Raw genomic sequence first — 18,157 nt, forward strand, 5'->3', positions numbered from 1 at the left:
CCAGCTATTTTCCATTACTAAATTGAAGAAAATATTTCATATCAATGGACTCTTCATAGCAGCAAGTACTTTTTTTTTTTTTCCCCACAAATAACATTTTTTTGTTGTTCTGGTTTGAAAGATGCTGCACTTCCACTGGCTGTTCACGTCAGTGCAACCACTGGTGTCTGGTCTCCTTGAAAAATCAGAGCACTTAACCCTTTCTTAAATTCAAGAAGCTGCATCCATTTGTTTTAAAATATTTTAAGTGCACTGAGTTTGGGTGCTCAAATGGGCAGTCACAAAGTATTGCAGCTCTGATAAAATCCGGATTTTCTTCACATGAGTTTCCTTATTTCCACTTGTTTACTGAAGCTCGTAGCTGTGAATTCCTGGTTTTGGTTGTCCCCGCAGTACAGGTCACGCAGGAGAGGACGTTATGCCCTTAGAGAGCCCCGTGAAGAAGCAGCCCTTTCCCTGTGCAGGGTGTCAGGGACTCGAACCAAGCTGTCCCCGTCGCAGGTCGGAGGCGAGACTGTATCACCCACTTATTGCGGAGCTTGTTAGTTTGTCCTTGTCGTAACTAACAAATGTCCTTTCCCCCCCCCCCTCTCTCTCTAATTCCGCTCAGTTACACAAGGAGGTCCTTGAACTCCAGGAGGTTTCAGGCGGCAGCGGGTAGTGGGTTGACGATGGCAGGCTCTTGTAGACGACTGTAGGAGCTGCGCTGGGTTGTGTCGCACTGTATATCTGTACAGATCTGTGGACTCCACTAGTTCCAAAGTGTCATTTGATGAGGCTGCTGATTTGACATTTAGCAGTAGCCACATGTGGACAGCGCTATAAATAATGTGCTTCTTGAAGCTGAATGGTGTAGCATTACTATTTGGCTTTTCTCTCTAGTCTTCATTGTGTCATCTGTAGTGAGCTATAGGTTTTGTTTTGGGAATCTTTTCAACCTCTTGTTTGCATGGGTTCACCCAGTAGCATCCGATCCTTGCTTATAGATTCCTCGATACACAGTCAGCACAGCTTACAATCCACTCAAGAGACGTATGGTTCCTGCCGAGCGCTGAACGATGTCAACACCGTGCGTGGGCATCTGACGGAAAACCCGTATTAGGCAAAACTGTGGTTTGGTTTATCCGTAATTCAGCTCAATCCACTGACTGCGGGTTATATCCTACATGCAACATCATCAAAACCTTTCAGTTCCTGTATGCATCTTTTCATTGTATGCATTATTGATTTATTTTTTTTTTCTATTGGCCAGGACCTTTTTAAAAAAATTTGTGCTGGGGATATCCCGATATCTGGAATCACTGGGATGTGTGGGGAGCAGTAAGGGTGCAGGGTGGGCAATTGGGGAGGCCAATTTGAGCTGTTGGAGAAGGTCTTTTTGGATGAGATGCTCCAAAGTAACTCTATGAGAGTTTGGTGAAGGCAAGACCTTTACATTTCCTACACACTTTGGAAAAGTTACGCTTCATCTGTGTAAATTCCCCATCTGTAAATAGAACTGATCACTACTGAGCGGTGAGAGTGATGCCGGGAGGTGTAAAGGGTTCCATGGAGACCCTGCCCAGCTCCTCTGTCCCATGCCCAGCATCCCCCAGCCCGGTGCTCATGTCTCCATGGCTGTTGCCCAGACCCATGGCGTTGCTGTTCTGAGTTAAATGAGAGCTCCCTTGCTCACTCAAATACCTACTGGAGAACTTATTCGGGCTGCCTCAATAATTTTAGTTGTGGCTGTAACACAACGAGCTCCAAAACTATGGTTTAAGAAGGTGAGGAGGCTCGTGCCAGCTCTCCGTTGACAACTGGGGGGAGTTCCTCCGGGGGCTTTGTAGATGGCTCAACTCTTCCTGTATGAGAATTCCTACGATGTGAGGGTAGTTTATTCAGAAGGACTGACAGTTCTTGCCATGGACAGGAGGTTTGGTGTAAAACAAGACATCTTTTCTATGTGAAAGAGTCCATAATCTTACAGAACTTTCACTTAAAAATGCGATTATTTTTTTTAAAAAAAAAAAAAAAGCTACCGGCTGTTGCAACGTTTGCTGCCCCGTGACAAATTTTGGCCCCGATATCCCCAGCTATTCCCTAGGCTTTGCAGAATGGCTCTGGCGTGGGAGCCTGGCAAGCCTGGCGTTCCATAATTGAATTTTTAGGGCAGCGTTTCTGCCGAAGAGCAGTCCTGCCAGTCTGCCTCTGCGATAGTGGTTTGAACCTGAGGAGGAAGGTAAAAGGTGGCTAGAAATGAGCGGGTTACTGACTAGGTCCCAGCTCGGATGTTAATATTAAACTCCCTATTCAGTGAAACAGAAGATGCTCCATTTCAATTCAGTCATATTTAAAATTAGAAGTAGTTTCACTGCTTAAGCAAACAAATCAAAGTGATTGAATGGGGGAAAAAACACCCCCTTCCTGGGAATGGAGACAGGATAATATTCAGGCCTAATTCCGATTTATGTCAAACAACTCGCAACCATCCTCTTGAGTGGTTTTGTAAAAGTGGTGCTAATGTGTATAACCCTTCTAAATTTTTCTTTTTTTTCCCTTTAACATTTGTTTACCCCTTCACTGTGTCAGTCACAACACACCGCTCTTGAATCTCCCAGCTGGTCTTGACTTGTTGAATTTATTTTATGCTTTCACTCTTCTTTAATAAATACATTACTTGCAAGCAGTGAATTGAAAACAAAGCAAAAGAAAAAAAACTACCATTAGTGATTGGACAGTTTCTTACTTTGTGTTACATTTAACTGTTCTTTTGACAGCCCAGTTTTTAAAGCCAGGTTCGTATGGAAATGCTTTCACTCCACTTGCACTGCTTTTGGAAATAGCATATTGCTTCATCTGTCTGTTTATTTTAGTGCATTCATAACACAACACAGTCAGCACAATGTCTCATCTCCACGGAGCAAAAGATTGCAAAGTACTCCTTGTCCTTTTGATTTTTTTTTTTATTTTTATTTTTTTTTTATGGAAAATGCAGCCATTTTTGTCAGCAGCGGCTTTTAAAAATCGGATTCAATAATCCTTTGTGAGATACGGGTGCGATGCTAACGGTAGAACAATTAGTGTGTTATCCACAACCAACCCCGTTCAACTTGGGGCCCCTTTTTTGCATGAAGGACTGGGCGGTGGTTGAGGCCGTTACAGAAACGGTCTGTGGGAGATAGATTTGCAGGTAAGTTATCCTACGCTTTCCAACCGACAGTCTTCTCCGTGGTATTTGTGGTTGGAATCCATATTTCTTCATTTTTTCCTTTTTTTTTTTTTTTGGCATAAACTGATTTAAGCTTTTATAACCAGACATTTCCTTACTTCTACTTTTTCTTTTTTAAATTTTTTTTCCATGTAGCCCTCATTATGTCCTGGGGGAGAACCAGTAGTGTGGGAAAGGCGTATACTGTTGTCTTGAAAAATACAGCCAGACAAAATGTCTTGCTTTGCTGGTATATCAGGAAAAAAAAAAAAAAAAGAAATTTATCCTTGATAAAATCTTTTTGAGGAAAACTGTATCCATGCAGCCAATATCTTTGGGGAAGGTTGTGTCTTTCAAGCTGATTCACCAAAGTTCTGCAAACCGTGTGGTCATTTTCTTCAATGTGGAGTGAGTGAAAACCCCACTGCTATTCTGATTTCTGTTAACGACTTGGTTATTTAATTAAAGAAACCTGCAGCATATATACCTTTTTTAAATTTTATTTTTTTTTTAAGATTCCACGTACCACTTAATGTTATGGATTCACAGCCTGTTATAACTCAGGATATTCCGGTGTTACCTTGAGTTGTGGTTTGCCTTATGACAATTGATAATCAACAAAGACGTATCTGATTTTTATTTTTATTCTTTTTTTTTTTTTTATGATTAAAAGGTGAATGCGGTCCTAACAGAGTCCTTCTTTGAGGAGCTGACAGTTGGTCACTGCTAGTAAACTGGTCAGTAAGGGACAAGCTGTCAGCTGTTGATGGTTTACACGGGCGCCGGTAGCGCTCTTATTCTTTGTTTGGGGGAAGAAATCTTGCATAAAAACTTAATGAACTCCACGCAGAGCCCTGCTCAGCCCTCATTTCAAAAGCTGACACTTAATTGCTGCGTCAGTACTTTTCCACTTATTCCAAAATAGCTTTTTTTTTTTTTTTAGGAAGATGAGACATTATGCTTATTGTTTCCCCTACATGCACTAATGGTTCCTTGCTGTTAACTTATTGCTAGGCCTGTTTCATTCTAACATCTTAGTATTTTTGTTAGTTTACATGTGAAATGCATCACCCAGTCTGTGCTTGAGCTCATTTTATTTAATTGATTTTATTTTTTTAATTTTTTTTTGTTTTACTAACTCACTGTTTTTTCAGTTTAATATTGGCTGCATGCTAGTTTATATATATATATACATATATAAAAAAACCCAATCAAGTCTAGCCTGGATTTTGCTATGATTGTGTTTTGGTTTCTAGTGGTGGGGCAGTCTTGCACTTACAACTTACTCAGTATTATAAAAGCCTGACACACAAACAAAATGACTAAACACATTGTAGATTTTCTTTACCAAAAAAAAAAATAAATCTTAAGTGGTGCTGTCTAGGTGATGGATATGATTGTATAAATAGCTTGATTTTATGCTTTTTACTGTCAATTTTTATTGGTACACTTTATTTTCTCCCACATTGCTTTTTTTTTTTTTCTCTTTATTTTAAATGTGATGCACAAAAGTTGCCCAGCACACCATCAGAAAGTGACCGTCCCCGATACCCCGTCCCCCTGGAAAAATTCTAGCCAGCAATTTTTGACATTTGTCTTTCCCTTTTATTGGGCATATATTGCCTTTTCAGTAGCATTTTTTTGCATGCATATATATGTAGAAAAATCTCTTGCTCATCACATGTTTAAATGTCAGCGGGAAGGGAAGAATATATTATTGGAATATTTTTGGTTTGTTTTCTCTGTTCTGTCTGTCAGGATAATATTGGACACCGCTTACTCCAGAAACATGGGTGGAAGCTGGGCCAGGGATTGGGAAAGTCACTGCAGGGTAAGTCCAGTAGCTTGTTCTGAAACGTTCAACACCAGCTTCAGTCTTTAACAAAATTATTTCTGCTTTTTTTGTTTTTGGTGGTGGTTTTTTTGGTTCCTAGATTAGATTTTCTTTCCATTATTAATATATTCAAACAAATGCACTGTTGAGTTTCATATTTAGCAGTTTGCGAGTGGAAGCCTCGCTTACCGGCACAGGTTAGAGACGGCGTGTGTGTCATGTACGAAATCACCGCGTTTGGCCTCGGAGGGAGGTGAATTAACTGCCTCCGCGTTAACAGGTAGTCGTGCGGCTTCTAAAACTGCAGTAACAATATTTTGCTGGCCGGATGCTTTGATATTGAAAGAATTAAAAATACGAGCTGGTTCGGGTGATCTGCGTGCATGTTTCACGGTGGCGTCAGAGCCATTAGACGACGAGTAAAAGGCTCTGCTGAGGACTGGAAGTGGTGGCAGAGTTTCTCACGGATGGGCTTCTGGTTTCTCTGCGGGGCTTTCACGACTTTGACTTAACTCCTGTTCCCCAGCAAGTCTATTTGTCAGGGATTCGGCAAAACTGCTTGAGACGCTGTAGTGTTGGTTGAACCAGTGCACTTAGTCCTCGTGCTGTCTAGAGCCTAAATTCTCCCTGTGATGCTAAATCCCGTGGTTTTAACTGAACCAGCGCTGGTCAGTCCTTGTGGGTTGCATTAGCCATTCCCCTGGCCAGTAGCTCCTGTTCGGCAGAGGTCCTGGCTGGGGTGGGAGCACACAGCCCTGTTGTGTTGAGAGGAACCGAAGGCCATGTTTCCCATCAGCTGCTCCTGGGCTGCTGGTGTATCCAGCGTCCAGTGCTCAGTATTTACCATGGGCACAGGACTCGGTGCCTGGGTGGGTGCTGTAGACACCTCTTGAAGTGTTTGGAACTGCATTCATCCAAGTGTTTGTGTGTGGTGTTTTTTTTTTTTTTTAATGTGGTTGGACTTGATGATCTCAAAGGTCCCTTCCAACCACTCAGATTCTGTGATTCTGTGAGTGACTCACTCGTGTTCCCATACCTTTAGTCCAAAAACCTGGGAGCCTGTAATTGGATTCCCTGTCCCTATAGCGAGCCCCTTAGAGAGATGAGTATTTCCGTGCCATGGAGCACTGTCAAGAGGTAACAAGTTCCCTGAACTCTGTGAATGTGTATTAATTCCTTGGATTAAGGCACTCCTAACTCCTCAGGACGGTGTTGGTGGTTAATGCTTCTTGCTTCCTCTAACATGGCTTCATTTGAGATCCTCTGGTTAACGCATGGTGCTCCTGCAGTCCTCTCGTGTCCCTTGTTGGTGCCAAAGCTCAGGACGTGGTTGTAGTTGTCACTTCTTGGGCTTCTGCTTTGGCATGGCGTTCGCTCTGTGTGTGATTGGGTCTGTTTTCTCTTTTGGGTGCCCCGTATCGCTCTGCACGTCACCCATGTGGAAACGTGGAGACTTTGAAAGAAGCCAAAGCGCCCGCACAGCCCTGAGGGGCCCTGAGCCGTGGGGTGTTGCGGGCACCGACGTGATGGAGCAAACAGCAGAGGACTGTACAATCCGGGTTTGGGGCAAGAGTGTGGTGTCACTGTGTCCTGAGGGTGGAGAGCCAGGGTCTCCCCTGGGGTTGGTTGGACATTTGCATTTGGATACTTGTTCAGATTTAGGTTTTCCCACTCAATATTTCGAAGCGTTGAATCTGTACCGTATCTCTTTGCGTATTATTGAAGCTCTGGTGATTTCGACTGTCTGGAAGTGTCAGAGAAATCCTGGGTAGGGGCTGTGAGGGTTTTCCTGTGCCTCCTGCATTTTAATAGAAATGCAGGAGTAAAAATAGCCTGTTCCATTTAACCCCGTAGGTGCTGAAACCTCCCTAACGAAGGCTCCGCACAGCGGGCAGGAATTGGTTCTGCTCCACATACAGATGTCAAGGGCGCTCCCCCTCAGTTCCCAGCAGCTACAGCCTGTGCCTGTTGCCTGTGGCGTTGATGGTGATCGTGTTGGGAGTGCTTAATTCATTAGCCAGTGACCTTTTTACATGAATCTTAGATTGTCCCAAAATCCAAATATAAACTGCCAGGAAGGAAACATTTGCATCCAATTTTAATCTTATTCGAGGAGCTTGAGGAGTAAAGTCACTCGATGCGCACTGGAAATGGAAGAGCAGAACAAAAAAGTTCTTCCCCTCTTCCATGCTCCCTTCCTGTTCTGAAAAGGCCAGGAGAGGTTTCTGGAGAGATGTAAGGAGAGCAAATGCAGAACATTGCTGTTGGGAACTTGCTTCATGCTGTTCTTGAGCCTAAAATCTTAAACAGCCTGTGGTTGAGAGGTGTAGTAGAAGTAGAACCACTTCAGACAGGCTGTAGCTGTGGGTGAACACAGAATCCGACCTCCTGCATTTGGCTGCAGAAGTCCTTTGCAATAAACGCTCAAAAACCTAAATTTTGGGTTACATACATGGGATTGATACTGCATTCATCTTTTTTTCCATGTAGTTGACTTCAATTTTAAAGGAAGTTGATGAATTCAGAGTGCTTATTTTTGTTATGTAGCTTTTAATTCCTGTTGTTCATCTGAACTGGGGCTCCCTCTTTAGTTTTGGTGAATCTAAAAGTTATGCTACGTTATATTTGCCAGTCCTAAATACTTATTTTTTCTAGTAAGGCCGTAATGTTGTTGTTCAAGAACTTCACGCTGCAGGACTGTGATGGCTTCCTCCGTGTTAACTACCCGCTGTGGGTATAACCCAGTGGTGAGAGAGCTGAACTCTTTCCCTGGATGGAAGCTGGAATAGTCTAAAATTCACACTTGCCAATTACTGGTGCTAAAAATGTTCTGTTGTAGTACAAAGGAGCCCAGCAGATTGGCTCATTCTCTGCAAAATCTCAACAGCGCAGTAGTTTTGTACCCACCGGGGCTGCTGCCTCGTGGTGTAACTCGTTAACCATCGTCTGCGTAATGCTGGTGGAAGAGCTGAGCCGCTCGGGTAAGAAACCAGGTAATTCATGTCCTTAATGACAGGAGCTGTTACTCCAACACATCTGCATCCTTTGTTTTATTTTAGATGCTTTTTGACAGGGATAGTGCTGTCATCTCTGACCACGCGAGGGCTAGAACACTGGTTCGGAGAAGCTCATAATGAATTCAGCAGAGTCATTCCTCTGCTCATCTCTTCTGATGTTTTTCACATTTTTCTTTCCACAAACAACTTGTGTTATATTTGGAAACGATGCTTCAACTTGCTCACAGCCAGTGAATATGAAAAAGCAGAACAGGGGGTTGGGAGTTGACAGGGATCTCTTTTAATCTGGAAAGTGTGGTTTGGGGAACCACTCTTCTATCGCGATTATGAGATGGTTGTGCTCTAATGAAGGACAAAATGGTGACTGAAGACCATTTACTCTTTTGAGGAGGGATGACAGGACACACATAGAGTTGATGATCTAGAATTATGTGGTTGAGTGAAAAAATAAAGCCAGCAAAAGATGTGGTTTAAAAACACTGGTTGACCTTCATGTGAAGTTCTGTGCTAAATGAGACCAAGGATTCTGAATAATAAATCAGAGAAGTTTCACAAGTCAGAAGGGGAAGGAGAGCGCTGAGTGAAATCTTAAATTCAAATACTAATGATTTCTCTTGGAATAACTATTTCATATTAAGTTAAAGTATTATTATGAAAAGCATGGAGAGATTGACGTGCAGAAGTGGTATAATTTTAATCATACATTTGAAAATATTTTTATAAGCTCTTCACACTTCCCCTGTGTTTTCAATTTTTTGACAAGTCTTGTTTAAAAATAATAATTCTGTGCTGAGAACTTCTGTTTTGGTCCTTGTGTGTTTAATATGAGATAATAGTTCTCTAGAGGTAAAGGTGCAAGACAAACACCAGGAGTTTAATCTCATTTAATTAGACTGGGGACAACTGAACAGAGCAGGTGAATGTTATCCTTAGGAAAGACAAAGGATTTCTGGCTTTGCCAGGAATCATGGGAATATGTGACTTCGTTTGATGTGCTCAGAAAGTGGATGACGTGTAGGACACGCCGTGCAATGACCTGGCATTTCAGACTGATGTTCTAATCTATTCAAGAGAGCCAAATTATCTAGCTTGTTTGAGGAGTCACAGCCAAAGAATCCTGTGGCTCTCTGGGATGAGGTCAGGACCACAGCGTGTGTGTGTGGGAGGAAATATCTGATAAAGCTGGTCAGGGTGGACACGATAGGCTTTAAGGGTAGTTAATGCCCCTGTCTGGTATTGCTGTGCTGATTCCTGGCTGTCCTAGCGGGGGCTGCGGAGGGAGGGCAGCCCCCAAGGGATGGTTTCCCTCAGAGAGAGGCGGTTTGGGGAGCATGGACTGGTCAGTTGGGAAGGTTTGTCTGATGTTTTCTGGTCATTCGGAATGGACCCTCAGGAAGGATTGCCCAGCTTTGGTGGACAGGGCTAGAGCACATACTTACCTGGTTGCCCCCTGAGTAGGTACTGGGTAGTAACTGTAACTATTCAATCTAAATTTGCCTTTTTAAAGTCTTCTCATAACAAAATGTGTCTGACTGCAGCCTTAACACCTTAAAAATTGCTCCAGCACCTGTACAGAAAGCAGTTGTTTCTCATACCTCCAGCTGTCTCCCTTTTCACACAGAGGGGAGCGTGTAATTAATTTGATAGGTTGAAAAGCAGTGATTTAACTCGTGTTCACGCAGTATTCCCAAGGCTGGGATTATCCTGGTCTTTGTGGTATCTCTGAGAGGTGAATCAGAATCTCGTATTTTGCTCTGGCAACAGATAACTTATGGTTTTTGTCACAGCATAGTTACTCTTAAGTATTTATGTTGTTGAACCAAAGAGCTTTGATAAATAGGAGGTTTTCACGTCGGACTGGAATCGAGCCTTGAAACTTCTATGAAGTTTGCTCCTGGGTTGTCTGTAGGGAACTAACGCAGCTCTTCTGTCGCTTGATTATTGTTGTGATGAAAATGTTACTCGATGTGAAATAGGTTTCAAGGTGGTTGGCAAGGCTTTGTGGGGTGCTCTTTTGTACTAGCACTTGGGTTATCTTGATTTTTTTCAGAGACTAAAAGCAGCAGGTGGCTATGTTTAGAAAAGGGTGGTCCCTTTTGGGGCAGATAAATGAAGTATCAGTAGGTTTACCTGCAGCCTTTGGTCCAAAAGAAATGCCTTCCGTCCCCTGATTCCTATTCCTATTTAGTAATAGCTTCCTTTTTTGTTTGCTTATGTTTTTAACAAAGTTTTGGCATCGTTTCAGCATGACTCTTCTGAAAGGCCGGTTGAGTCTTCCTGCAATGCTCATGTCGTGCTGCCGTGGAGGAGGCAGTGCCGTGTAGAGCTGTGACCCCCCCCCCCGCCTCCTGCAGCTTGTTCTCTTCTACTCGGGCTAAAAACCAATAAACCCTTTACAAATTGCCGAGACGGTGCTGTTCCTGTTGATCAAGGTGTGCTGCAAACTCACGGTATAAACTGTTCTGGTGGCACATAGACAGGAGCAGTTACAAGTGTGCGTAACAGAACTTTGATTTTATTTTTATCCTTTCATGAGCATCTAAATTATCTAACAAGGTAGCACAGTCAGGTATATCAGATTTGTTAGAAAATGCTAGAATTCAGTTCTTCCATCTAACTGTATTTTTATCACATGGTTTTCAATTAAAAAAAAGCACAAGTGGATTTCTGCTCTGACTTGCAAATTCTGTGATGATAAATATAGTCATCACTTCCCCCCTCCCCCCTTCAGTTATACTACGATGCGGTTTTGATTTGGCACGTTCTTCCCTAAATCTGTTCAGACAAGCTCTTGTTTTCTTTCCCTCTTGGAATAAAGGCTGAGCAGAATGAAAGATCGGAACAGTCTGAAGGGACTGCTGGAGGGGGAGAGCCCGCAGGTGAGCGGTGGTCCTGTGGCTTAGGCAGGAAATAGCCCTTCTCTGGCAGCCTTTGGGATAATTCTCATTTCTGAGATCAAGCTCGGGAAGAGTCGCTAGTCCAAGCCCCCGTCAGGTGGCCGCAGGTGATGCACACTGTGTTTTCTGGATGCTGGCTTCGTTAGACGCGTGGGGAGTGACGAGCAGAGCTTTGACCACTCGAGCAACTGGGATCAGTCACAAATGCTATCGCTCGGCAGCTGCGGCTGGAGAAATAAGCTCTGGGTTTGAATTCCAGAGGTCTTGAATCCTGGCTCTGTCACCAGTTGGCCAAACGGCTTACAGCTAATTTATTAATGTATTTTTCCATTTGTGAAATCCTCTGATCTCATGAAGGCAGACAGAGTGGATGTTTGTGAGGCCTTGGGAACATGGAACAATGAGCATCCGAGAAAAAACACCACGAGGAAATGAGGAATGTTAGATTTCTTTCTGGGTTCTGAAGCTTTGTAATAAATACAAGAAAATATGGAAGAGAAAGATAAAAATGTTAAACAGTGCCTTTATTCATTAAGTGGGGAATGATTTGGCAGGCTGACCCAAGGAATAGATGTGAACACAAGCTTATCTTCTTGTATCTTAACACGTCCTCACGGGAATCTGAATTCTGGCAGAGACTGACATTTCCACGCTTGTGTTTGCAACATAAATCATTGCAATAGTTTTAAGGGTGATGTTTCCATTTGAAGTTTAGCTTTGAAAAACCTGGGTGATGTGGCTTTGGAAGCCTGTTATCTTCACACCGATCTTCATTGCTCTGTGGAAATCCCCAAGACCACAGAGGGTTTACTCAACGTCCCCGTTGGGGAACCACTTGTCCCCTTGTTTGCTTTCGAACGGGCAAGATCCTTCCTTCGATGCCGGGTGATAATTTTATGGGTTACTTGTGTGTGTGTGTGTGTGTGTGTAGTCAATGAAGTCATTGTCCTTTCAGTGACACATGCTTCTGGTGACAGAGATGTCCTTCTCTTGGCTTAGTATTGGGCTTTATTGCCCTTTGTGTTGGTATAATGTAGAAGCAGTTTTATTTAACTGAAAGGTGGGTGCGTGGGAAGCGAGGGGTCCTGGCTGTGCATAACCTGCTCCCCCCCTCTCCGCAGCGTAGCCTTAAATCAGCCCTTTCATCCCACCAAGATGAAGACAGACAGTGACTCATCTCTGATTTCTAGTCTAGATCAACCAAGGTTTATGCTCTTGCTCTAACATCGTCTTTGTCATTCTTTAGTACCATTGATCATCCTTGGGGTTAGGGATGGCTTTTGGCCCAGACTCCGCCATGTGCCCTCCCGTGCAGAATTTCAGGGAGCTCTGCTTGGTTTTCTGCACGTATTGCCCTTGGCTTGCGTGTCAAAGAAGTTTTGAGATCCTCTTTGAAGTTTTCCATTTGATTTGGGGTGTTTGCAACTTGTCTTTCGCTTGTCATTTCATAGATTCATAGATTCATAGATTGGTCCAGGCCGGAAGGGACCTCCAAAGGTCATCTAGTCCGACCTCCCCGCAGTCAGCAGGGACACCTCCTACTAGACCAGGTTGCCCAGGGCCTCGTGGAGCTTCACCTTGAATATCTCAAGGGAAGGGGCCTCAACCACCTCCCTGCTTAGTAAGGAGTAAGTTCACGGTGCAGTTTTTGTGTATTTGGGAAGCGGTTTCTCCTCACTGGGACTTGATGCTTGTCACTGAGGGTGACAGATGTTTCAATCTCTTGACTGTTTGTGAGCCCTTCCAGAAATCGGACATAAACAGGATGAGTTTGCAAACCTAATTCCCAGAGGAGACCAGGATAAAAGGTTGCCCTTGTTTGTTTGTTGGCTTTTTGAAGCAGTCGGAACGAGCTTGATAATGGTGTGTCATTTATCGCCAGCGAGGAGCAGCACAGAGCCCGCCAGGGCTTGTTCTCCAGGAAAAATGAGTGGATTTCCTCACCTCTCCCCATTTGATGTACTGAATCATAGAATGGTTAGAGTTGGAAGGGACCTTAAAGATCATCGAGTTCCAACCCCCCTGCCCTGGGCAGGGACACCTCCACTAGAGCAGGTTGCTCCAAGCCCCATCCAGCCTGGCCTTGAACGCTTCCAGGGATGAGGCATCCACAACTTCCCTGGGCAACCTGTTCCAGTGCCTCACCACCCTCACAGGAAAGAATTTCCTCCTAATATCTAATCTAAATCTCCCCTCTTCTGATTTAAAATGATTACCCCTTGTCCTGTCACTACACTTCCTGACCAAGAGTCCCTCTCCGGCTCTCCTGTAGCTCCCTTCAGATATTGGAAGGCTGCTCTGAGGTCTCCCCGGAGCCTTCTCTTCTCCAGGCTGAACAACCCCAGCTCTCTCAGCCTGTCTTCACAGGGGAGGTGCTCCATCCCTCTGATCATCTTTGTGGCCCTCTGCTGGCCCCGTTCCAACAGGTCCATGTCCTTCCTGTGTTGAGGAATCCAAAGCTGGACACAGTGTTCCAGGTGGGGTCTCACGAGCGCAGAGTAGAGGGGCAGAATCACCTCCCATGACCTGCTGGCCACACTTCTCTTGATGCAGCCCAGGATGGGGTTGGCTTTCTGGGCTGCCAGTGCACATTGCCGGCTCATGTTGAGCATGAATGAGGAGTCTTGAGTTGTCAGTGCGATGGCTCTTGGGCTGTCGATGATGCCCTGTGGCTGCGGTGTGTTGCTGCGGGTGCCCACGCCTGATTTGTGCCACAGGGACCACACAAACCGACCCTTACCCCCTACAGCAAACCCAGCGACGTGGTCGGGGAACTCCCCGGTGCTGCCTTCACACGGCTGTGGCTCCAGCCTCTGCGGTTATCCCTTTCCAAGAGCAATCAAAACCTCCTAGAAGGCTGTCTCTTACCGGTGGTTTTGGTTTCGGTTGTAGCATAAAGACAGCGAATAAGGAAAAAACCTCTGTGCTCAACGAGATCACGTCCCGTGGGTTGTATCCTCCCGAGATAGTTCATTAAATTCTCCGATGAAGAGCGTGATACCAGTCACTCCTCTAGGATTATATCCCACAAAGCTTGCACCTGGGAGGAATTTCTATTAAGAAGTCAACGCAGTGAGCAGGATTAAGGCTGTTCTGTTACCTCTCTGGTGCTTACATGCTGTGCATAAGTGAGATACATTTGAGTGAATTACGTTAACGCTTAATTTTGGGGCTACATCTTTTTTTTTTCTTTTTTTTTTTTTCTCAAGGGGAGCATCCCGTTCTTTCTCTAAACAGACCATCAAAACCATATCTACGGTAGAGCATGGTATTGCTGGAGGGAGGAGTTCTCCTGAATCTACAAATTGTCGATGAAAATTGTTTTCTGTTTTGACTGTTAAAAAAAAGAAAAAAAAAAAAAAAGAAAATGTGTGCAGTGTTGACAACGCCAGGGTTTGGAGACGGGCTCAGATGGTGGGTCCATCTGGTGCCGTGGCCTGTTCCCAAGAGCAGGGGAGCATCGACCCGCTGTGCCCAGAGCCGGAGCCCCGTGGGACACTGCTCCCCTGCCTGCACCACCCTGTGGGGTCTCAGCTAAAGCCCCAAAACATTAGGATTCACTCTTTTTCCCAAGATTTGATTAATTTAAAGCGCTGCTGGCAAAGTATTTGCTTATACCCGATAACTTTGTGCAGTTAAAAAGGGGTGAATTTGGAGAATTCCCCCCCTGCGGCTGGGGGGGCTCTGGGCAGGGGGGCGGCTGTCGGGGAGGATTTAGGGGGTGAGGAGTTTTTTCACAAGCTGGGAGAAAGGTTTCCCTATTTCTTTGGGAAGAGGGGAACAAAGCAAGTACATCTGGTCAGTTTTGAAATGGCATTTCATTTCTGAGTTAAGGAAATAATTACAAATTTAATTTACTTTATGCGATTGGATTTTCTAAGGTGCAACTCCCGAGTAAGCTGTTTGGTTTTCCCATCCCGTTGGAGGTTTATGCTTTACCCTCTCCGAGGATAAGAAAACAAGAGTTTGTTTTTTCCCTCGCGTGGAAGCATTTTATACAATAGCCTTCTCTGCTTTGGGGGTTGCAGCCTGTGTGATGTCTCTAAAGGAAGGAGTTTGTGAAAATAGAATGAAAGAAAATACCTTTTCTGGGGTGTAGGGGGATGGGACACGGACACAGCTTTGTGTGTTCTGCATGATTTATTGGGGGGGGGGGAGTTAGTTGTTGGTGTGGCAGCGCTTGCAACCCTGCACAGTGGCATGAAGCGTGGGAATTGTTGCTTTTTTCTTGAAATCTCGGTTTTTCCCTTCGAAGTGTGTCGCCGTACCCAAAAGGGTTAGCAGGAGCCCAAAACCTGGGAGCCCCACAACGTCCGAGAACCACGTTTCCATGGTAAAATCCCGCTGTCATGCACGGTAGCTCTGCAATAAATTTTCTTGAGGAATTCTTTAAAAGGAGAACTTAAAGACCTTAACTTAAAGTCCTGTTTTCCCCTTCGGCTGGTCTCCATCTCCCAGCACGGCCCGTTGGCACTCAGCGGGGTGACCAGTGGCCCTTTGGCAACACCGAGCCCGTGGCTCTCTGGGGACATGGAGCGAGGCTCCCGCGGCTCTGATGGCCCAGCGCTTTGTGTGTCCTGCAGGGTCGGTGGTGGGGACAGTGGCAGTGCTGTCCCTAGCTGCGTTACCTGCCCGTGGACGTGGCACTTGTCACCTGGATGTCACACTGGCCGCCAGCTGGGTATCCCCTTTGTAATGAAGTGATGGTTAAGCTTAAAACAAAGGCATCGCTTTCCGCATTGAATATTCTCCTCTTACCTAAAAACAGCTCCGTTTAACCCAAAATATTGGTAATTGCCTCAAGATCCTGATTTGTTTCCTTTTTAAACCGCCTGCTTAAATGTCCCTCGGTGCCTGTCTTAAATGGGACCGTCACCAGGAGCTCGACCGCTTCCAACACCCAAAACTCTGCTCAACACCCAGTAACAACTGCTCAAAGCCTGCCCGCTCCCTGGTTCCGCAGGGCAAAGCCTGGTGATGGGGTGGAGGGGTGAGGAAGAAGCCTCCTATTCCTATTATTTTATTATTTTTATTTTTTTAACCCATCCTACCTGCCTACTACAAACGGCCTATTTGCTGCCCCTGATGGTTTCTGCCTAACAAATGGTGTTTCTTTTTTACAGCGTTATGATCCTGGACTTGTTGTGGTGATGGTAAACTTAGCAGTGGTAATTTTTTATTTTCAGACTGAATTACTCCTTTTGTCATCAGTGCACCAATATGTTAGGCTTTACTTTCTCTGTTGTAGCCATCATCCTTCTGCTTGGTCTTTCATTTTCCTTTCCTTTCCTTTCTTTATGCACACTTGTCTGATCCTTGTTCATTAAAGGGTATTGCTAAGAAGGGATGTTTCTGTTTGTGTTAGAACTGCCAAAAATCAGTTTAAACGTAAATTTCTAATACTGTCCAAACTTGATTATTTCCCCCCCCCCCCCAACACGATGGGCACTAGCACTTGCTACTGCAATTTCCAAATAGATTTTGAAATAAAAAAAAAAAAAAACAACACAAAACCAAACCCAAAAACTTTGACTGCCTTAGAAGGCAAAAGTACTGATGCATTGATGTACGCAGGGGTTTACCAGGGCAATGAGGCTGCATCGAAAGATCTCGATTGCTGGAGAAACAAACAAATGAACACCAAAAAAAAAAAAAAAAAATTAAAAAAAAAATCAAAACAAAAAGAAAAAAGCTTGAAAAAAAAATTTAAATAAATTGTTGGCACTCGCTGCCAACCATTCCATTTGGGTTCACCACTTACCAGTAAATCCCTGGCTGAGACGTTATGAAAGTGATATTGCACTTAGGAAGTCATTTTTATAACCTGTCTTTAATTTGGTCCTTTTGCTAAAAATTGCAGTCACTGCTTACTTTATTATACCATTGGGCGTAAGAGAAACATCTTCAAACGCAGAGCGCTTCAAAGACCCAAATGAAGGCTCCATGCAAAATAACCGTTTTGGATCAGCGCACCAAAGCTATTTGGACTTGGTGGATATATGCCTGTCGAATGTATGGGCGTATAAATTAACCAGAAAGCGATTAATTAAAATTAACTTGTTTCTGAAAGAAAAAAACCAAACAACCAAAAAACACATCAAGTCTGGCCAGAGCAGGTTCCTTTGGAGGACTCTGGGATCCGAGATCCGTGGCCTGGAGTTAGAGAAGGCTGATATTGCAGCAGGGAGAAGCTGATGCCTGTACAGGTTTTCTGAGGCAGTTTGAAAGACTTTTTATAACCTTTTTGCGCATGTGGATGGCAATTTTTGGCATGATTAAAACCTGTCGATCTTTTAGCCCAAAGGTATAATATCTGTGTATGTGTGTATAACAAACCGGTTGTTTACACCAAAACCGAGAGCAGTAGTAAGGGAAGTAAACCTTTTGTTTTCTTACTCAAGGTACGCACCGGGTAAGGTAAGTACTTTTTTCAGTGGGCTTACATCACAACGAACAGCGCCAGTTGTGATGTAAAAATAAATAATAATAATAATAATTTAAAAAAAAAAAAAAAGCTGTGGTAGTAAAGTGCTTGTCTGCCCCATTTTGCTTTGTTTGGCTGGTTATGAGTGGATTAAAGATATGTTTTTAAAAAAACAAAAATATAAAAAAAAAATCTCCAGCATAGTTTGATTAGTTCAAAGTCAATTTTCTTCGCAACTAGTCCTTTTCACAGCTTACAGGTGAGACTGGTAGAGCATCTCTGCGGGAGCTGGGGAAGCGGGTGCCTGGACCGGGCCCTCGCTTCGTCATGAAGGCACTTTGGCTTCTGGGCCACGCTTCTCCCTCAGCTTTCCTCACTCCTGGGAAGGGCCAAAAGCGGGCGGGAGGGAGGCTTCCACATCTCTTATGGGAAAGTCCTCAGTAATTATTAATGTGGTAGGGCAGTAAAATGTATTTAATGCGTTTTCACTTGCTCAGAGGCTGAGGAGTATGATGTGGAAGCGTTGAGGGGAAGGTTCATTGCTCAAGTCCTTTTAACAGCCCTGCCCTGGGACTTGTCATGGTTGAACATTAACCACCAGAATACTTTACGTGACCAGTTAATGTTCAGAAAAATACCATTTCTCAGTTCTCGGGGTGCATTGAAGCGAAGCCGGTTTGGAGCCGGGAGGCAGGTTTGGCTGTAAGCTGTGAGAATGGCTTGTGTTTGGTTCACTGTAGCTTTCTGGTCTCTGCACTCCAAGGCAAGATCTCTAACCACCCAAACCCAATGTGT

General features: G+C 44.3%; 1 protein-coding gene across 5 annotated transcripts in view; it reads left to right on the forward strand.

Annotated features, from left to right (window-relative positions):
• Positions 1 to 18,157, forward strand: part of GPATCH8 (G-patch domain containing 8) — a 57,540-nt gene that overhangs the window by 19,861 nt on the left and 19,522 nt on the right. The window contains exons 3-4 of one of the 5 annotated variants that reach the window (XM_074162591.1): positions 4,949 to 5,021; positions 16,062 to 16,106. The exons of 1 other annotated variant lie outside the window; for it this stretch is intronic. Coding sequence is in view for 1 of the 4 variants with exons in the window: in XM_074162589.1 (XP_074018690.1) it covers positions 4,949 to 5,021 (73 nt within the window). In the remaining 3 variants the exon portion in view is untranslated. Of the gene's footprint in view, positions 1 to 2,708; positions 2,778 to 4,948; positions 5,022 to 15,133; positions 15,272 to 16,061; positions 16,107 to 18,157 lie in introns of those variants that run through there. 3 more of the 5 variants (XM_074162590.1, XM_074162592.1, XM_074162589.1) reach the window with 3 other exon arrangements.

This window comes from Numenius arquata, chromosome 23, assembly GCF_964106895.1.
Source record: "Numenius arquata chromosome 23, bNumArq3.hap1.1, whole genome shotgun sequence".
In the NCBI taxonomy this organism is placed as follows: domain Eukaryota; kingdom Metazoa; phylum Chordata; class Aves; order Charadriiformes; family Scolopacidae; genus Numenius; species Numenius arquata.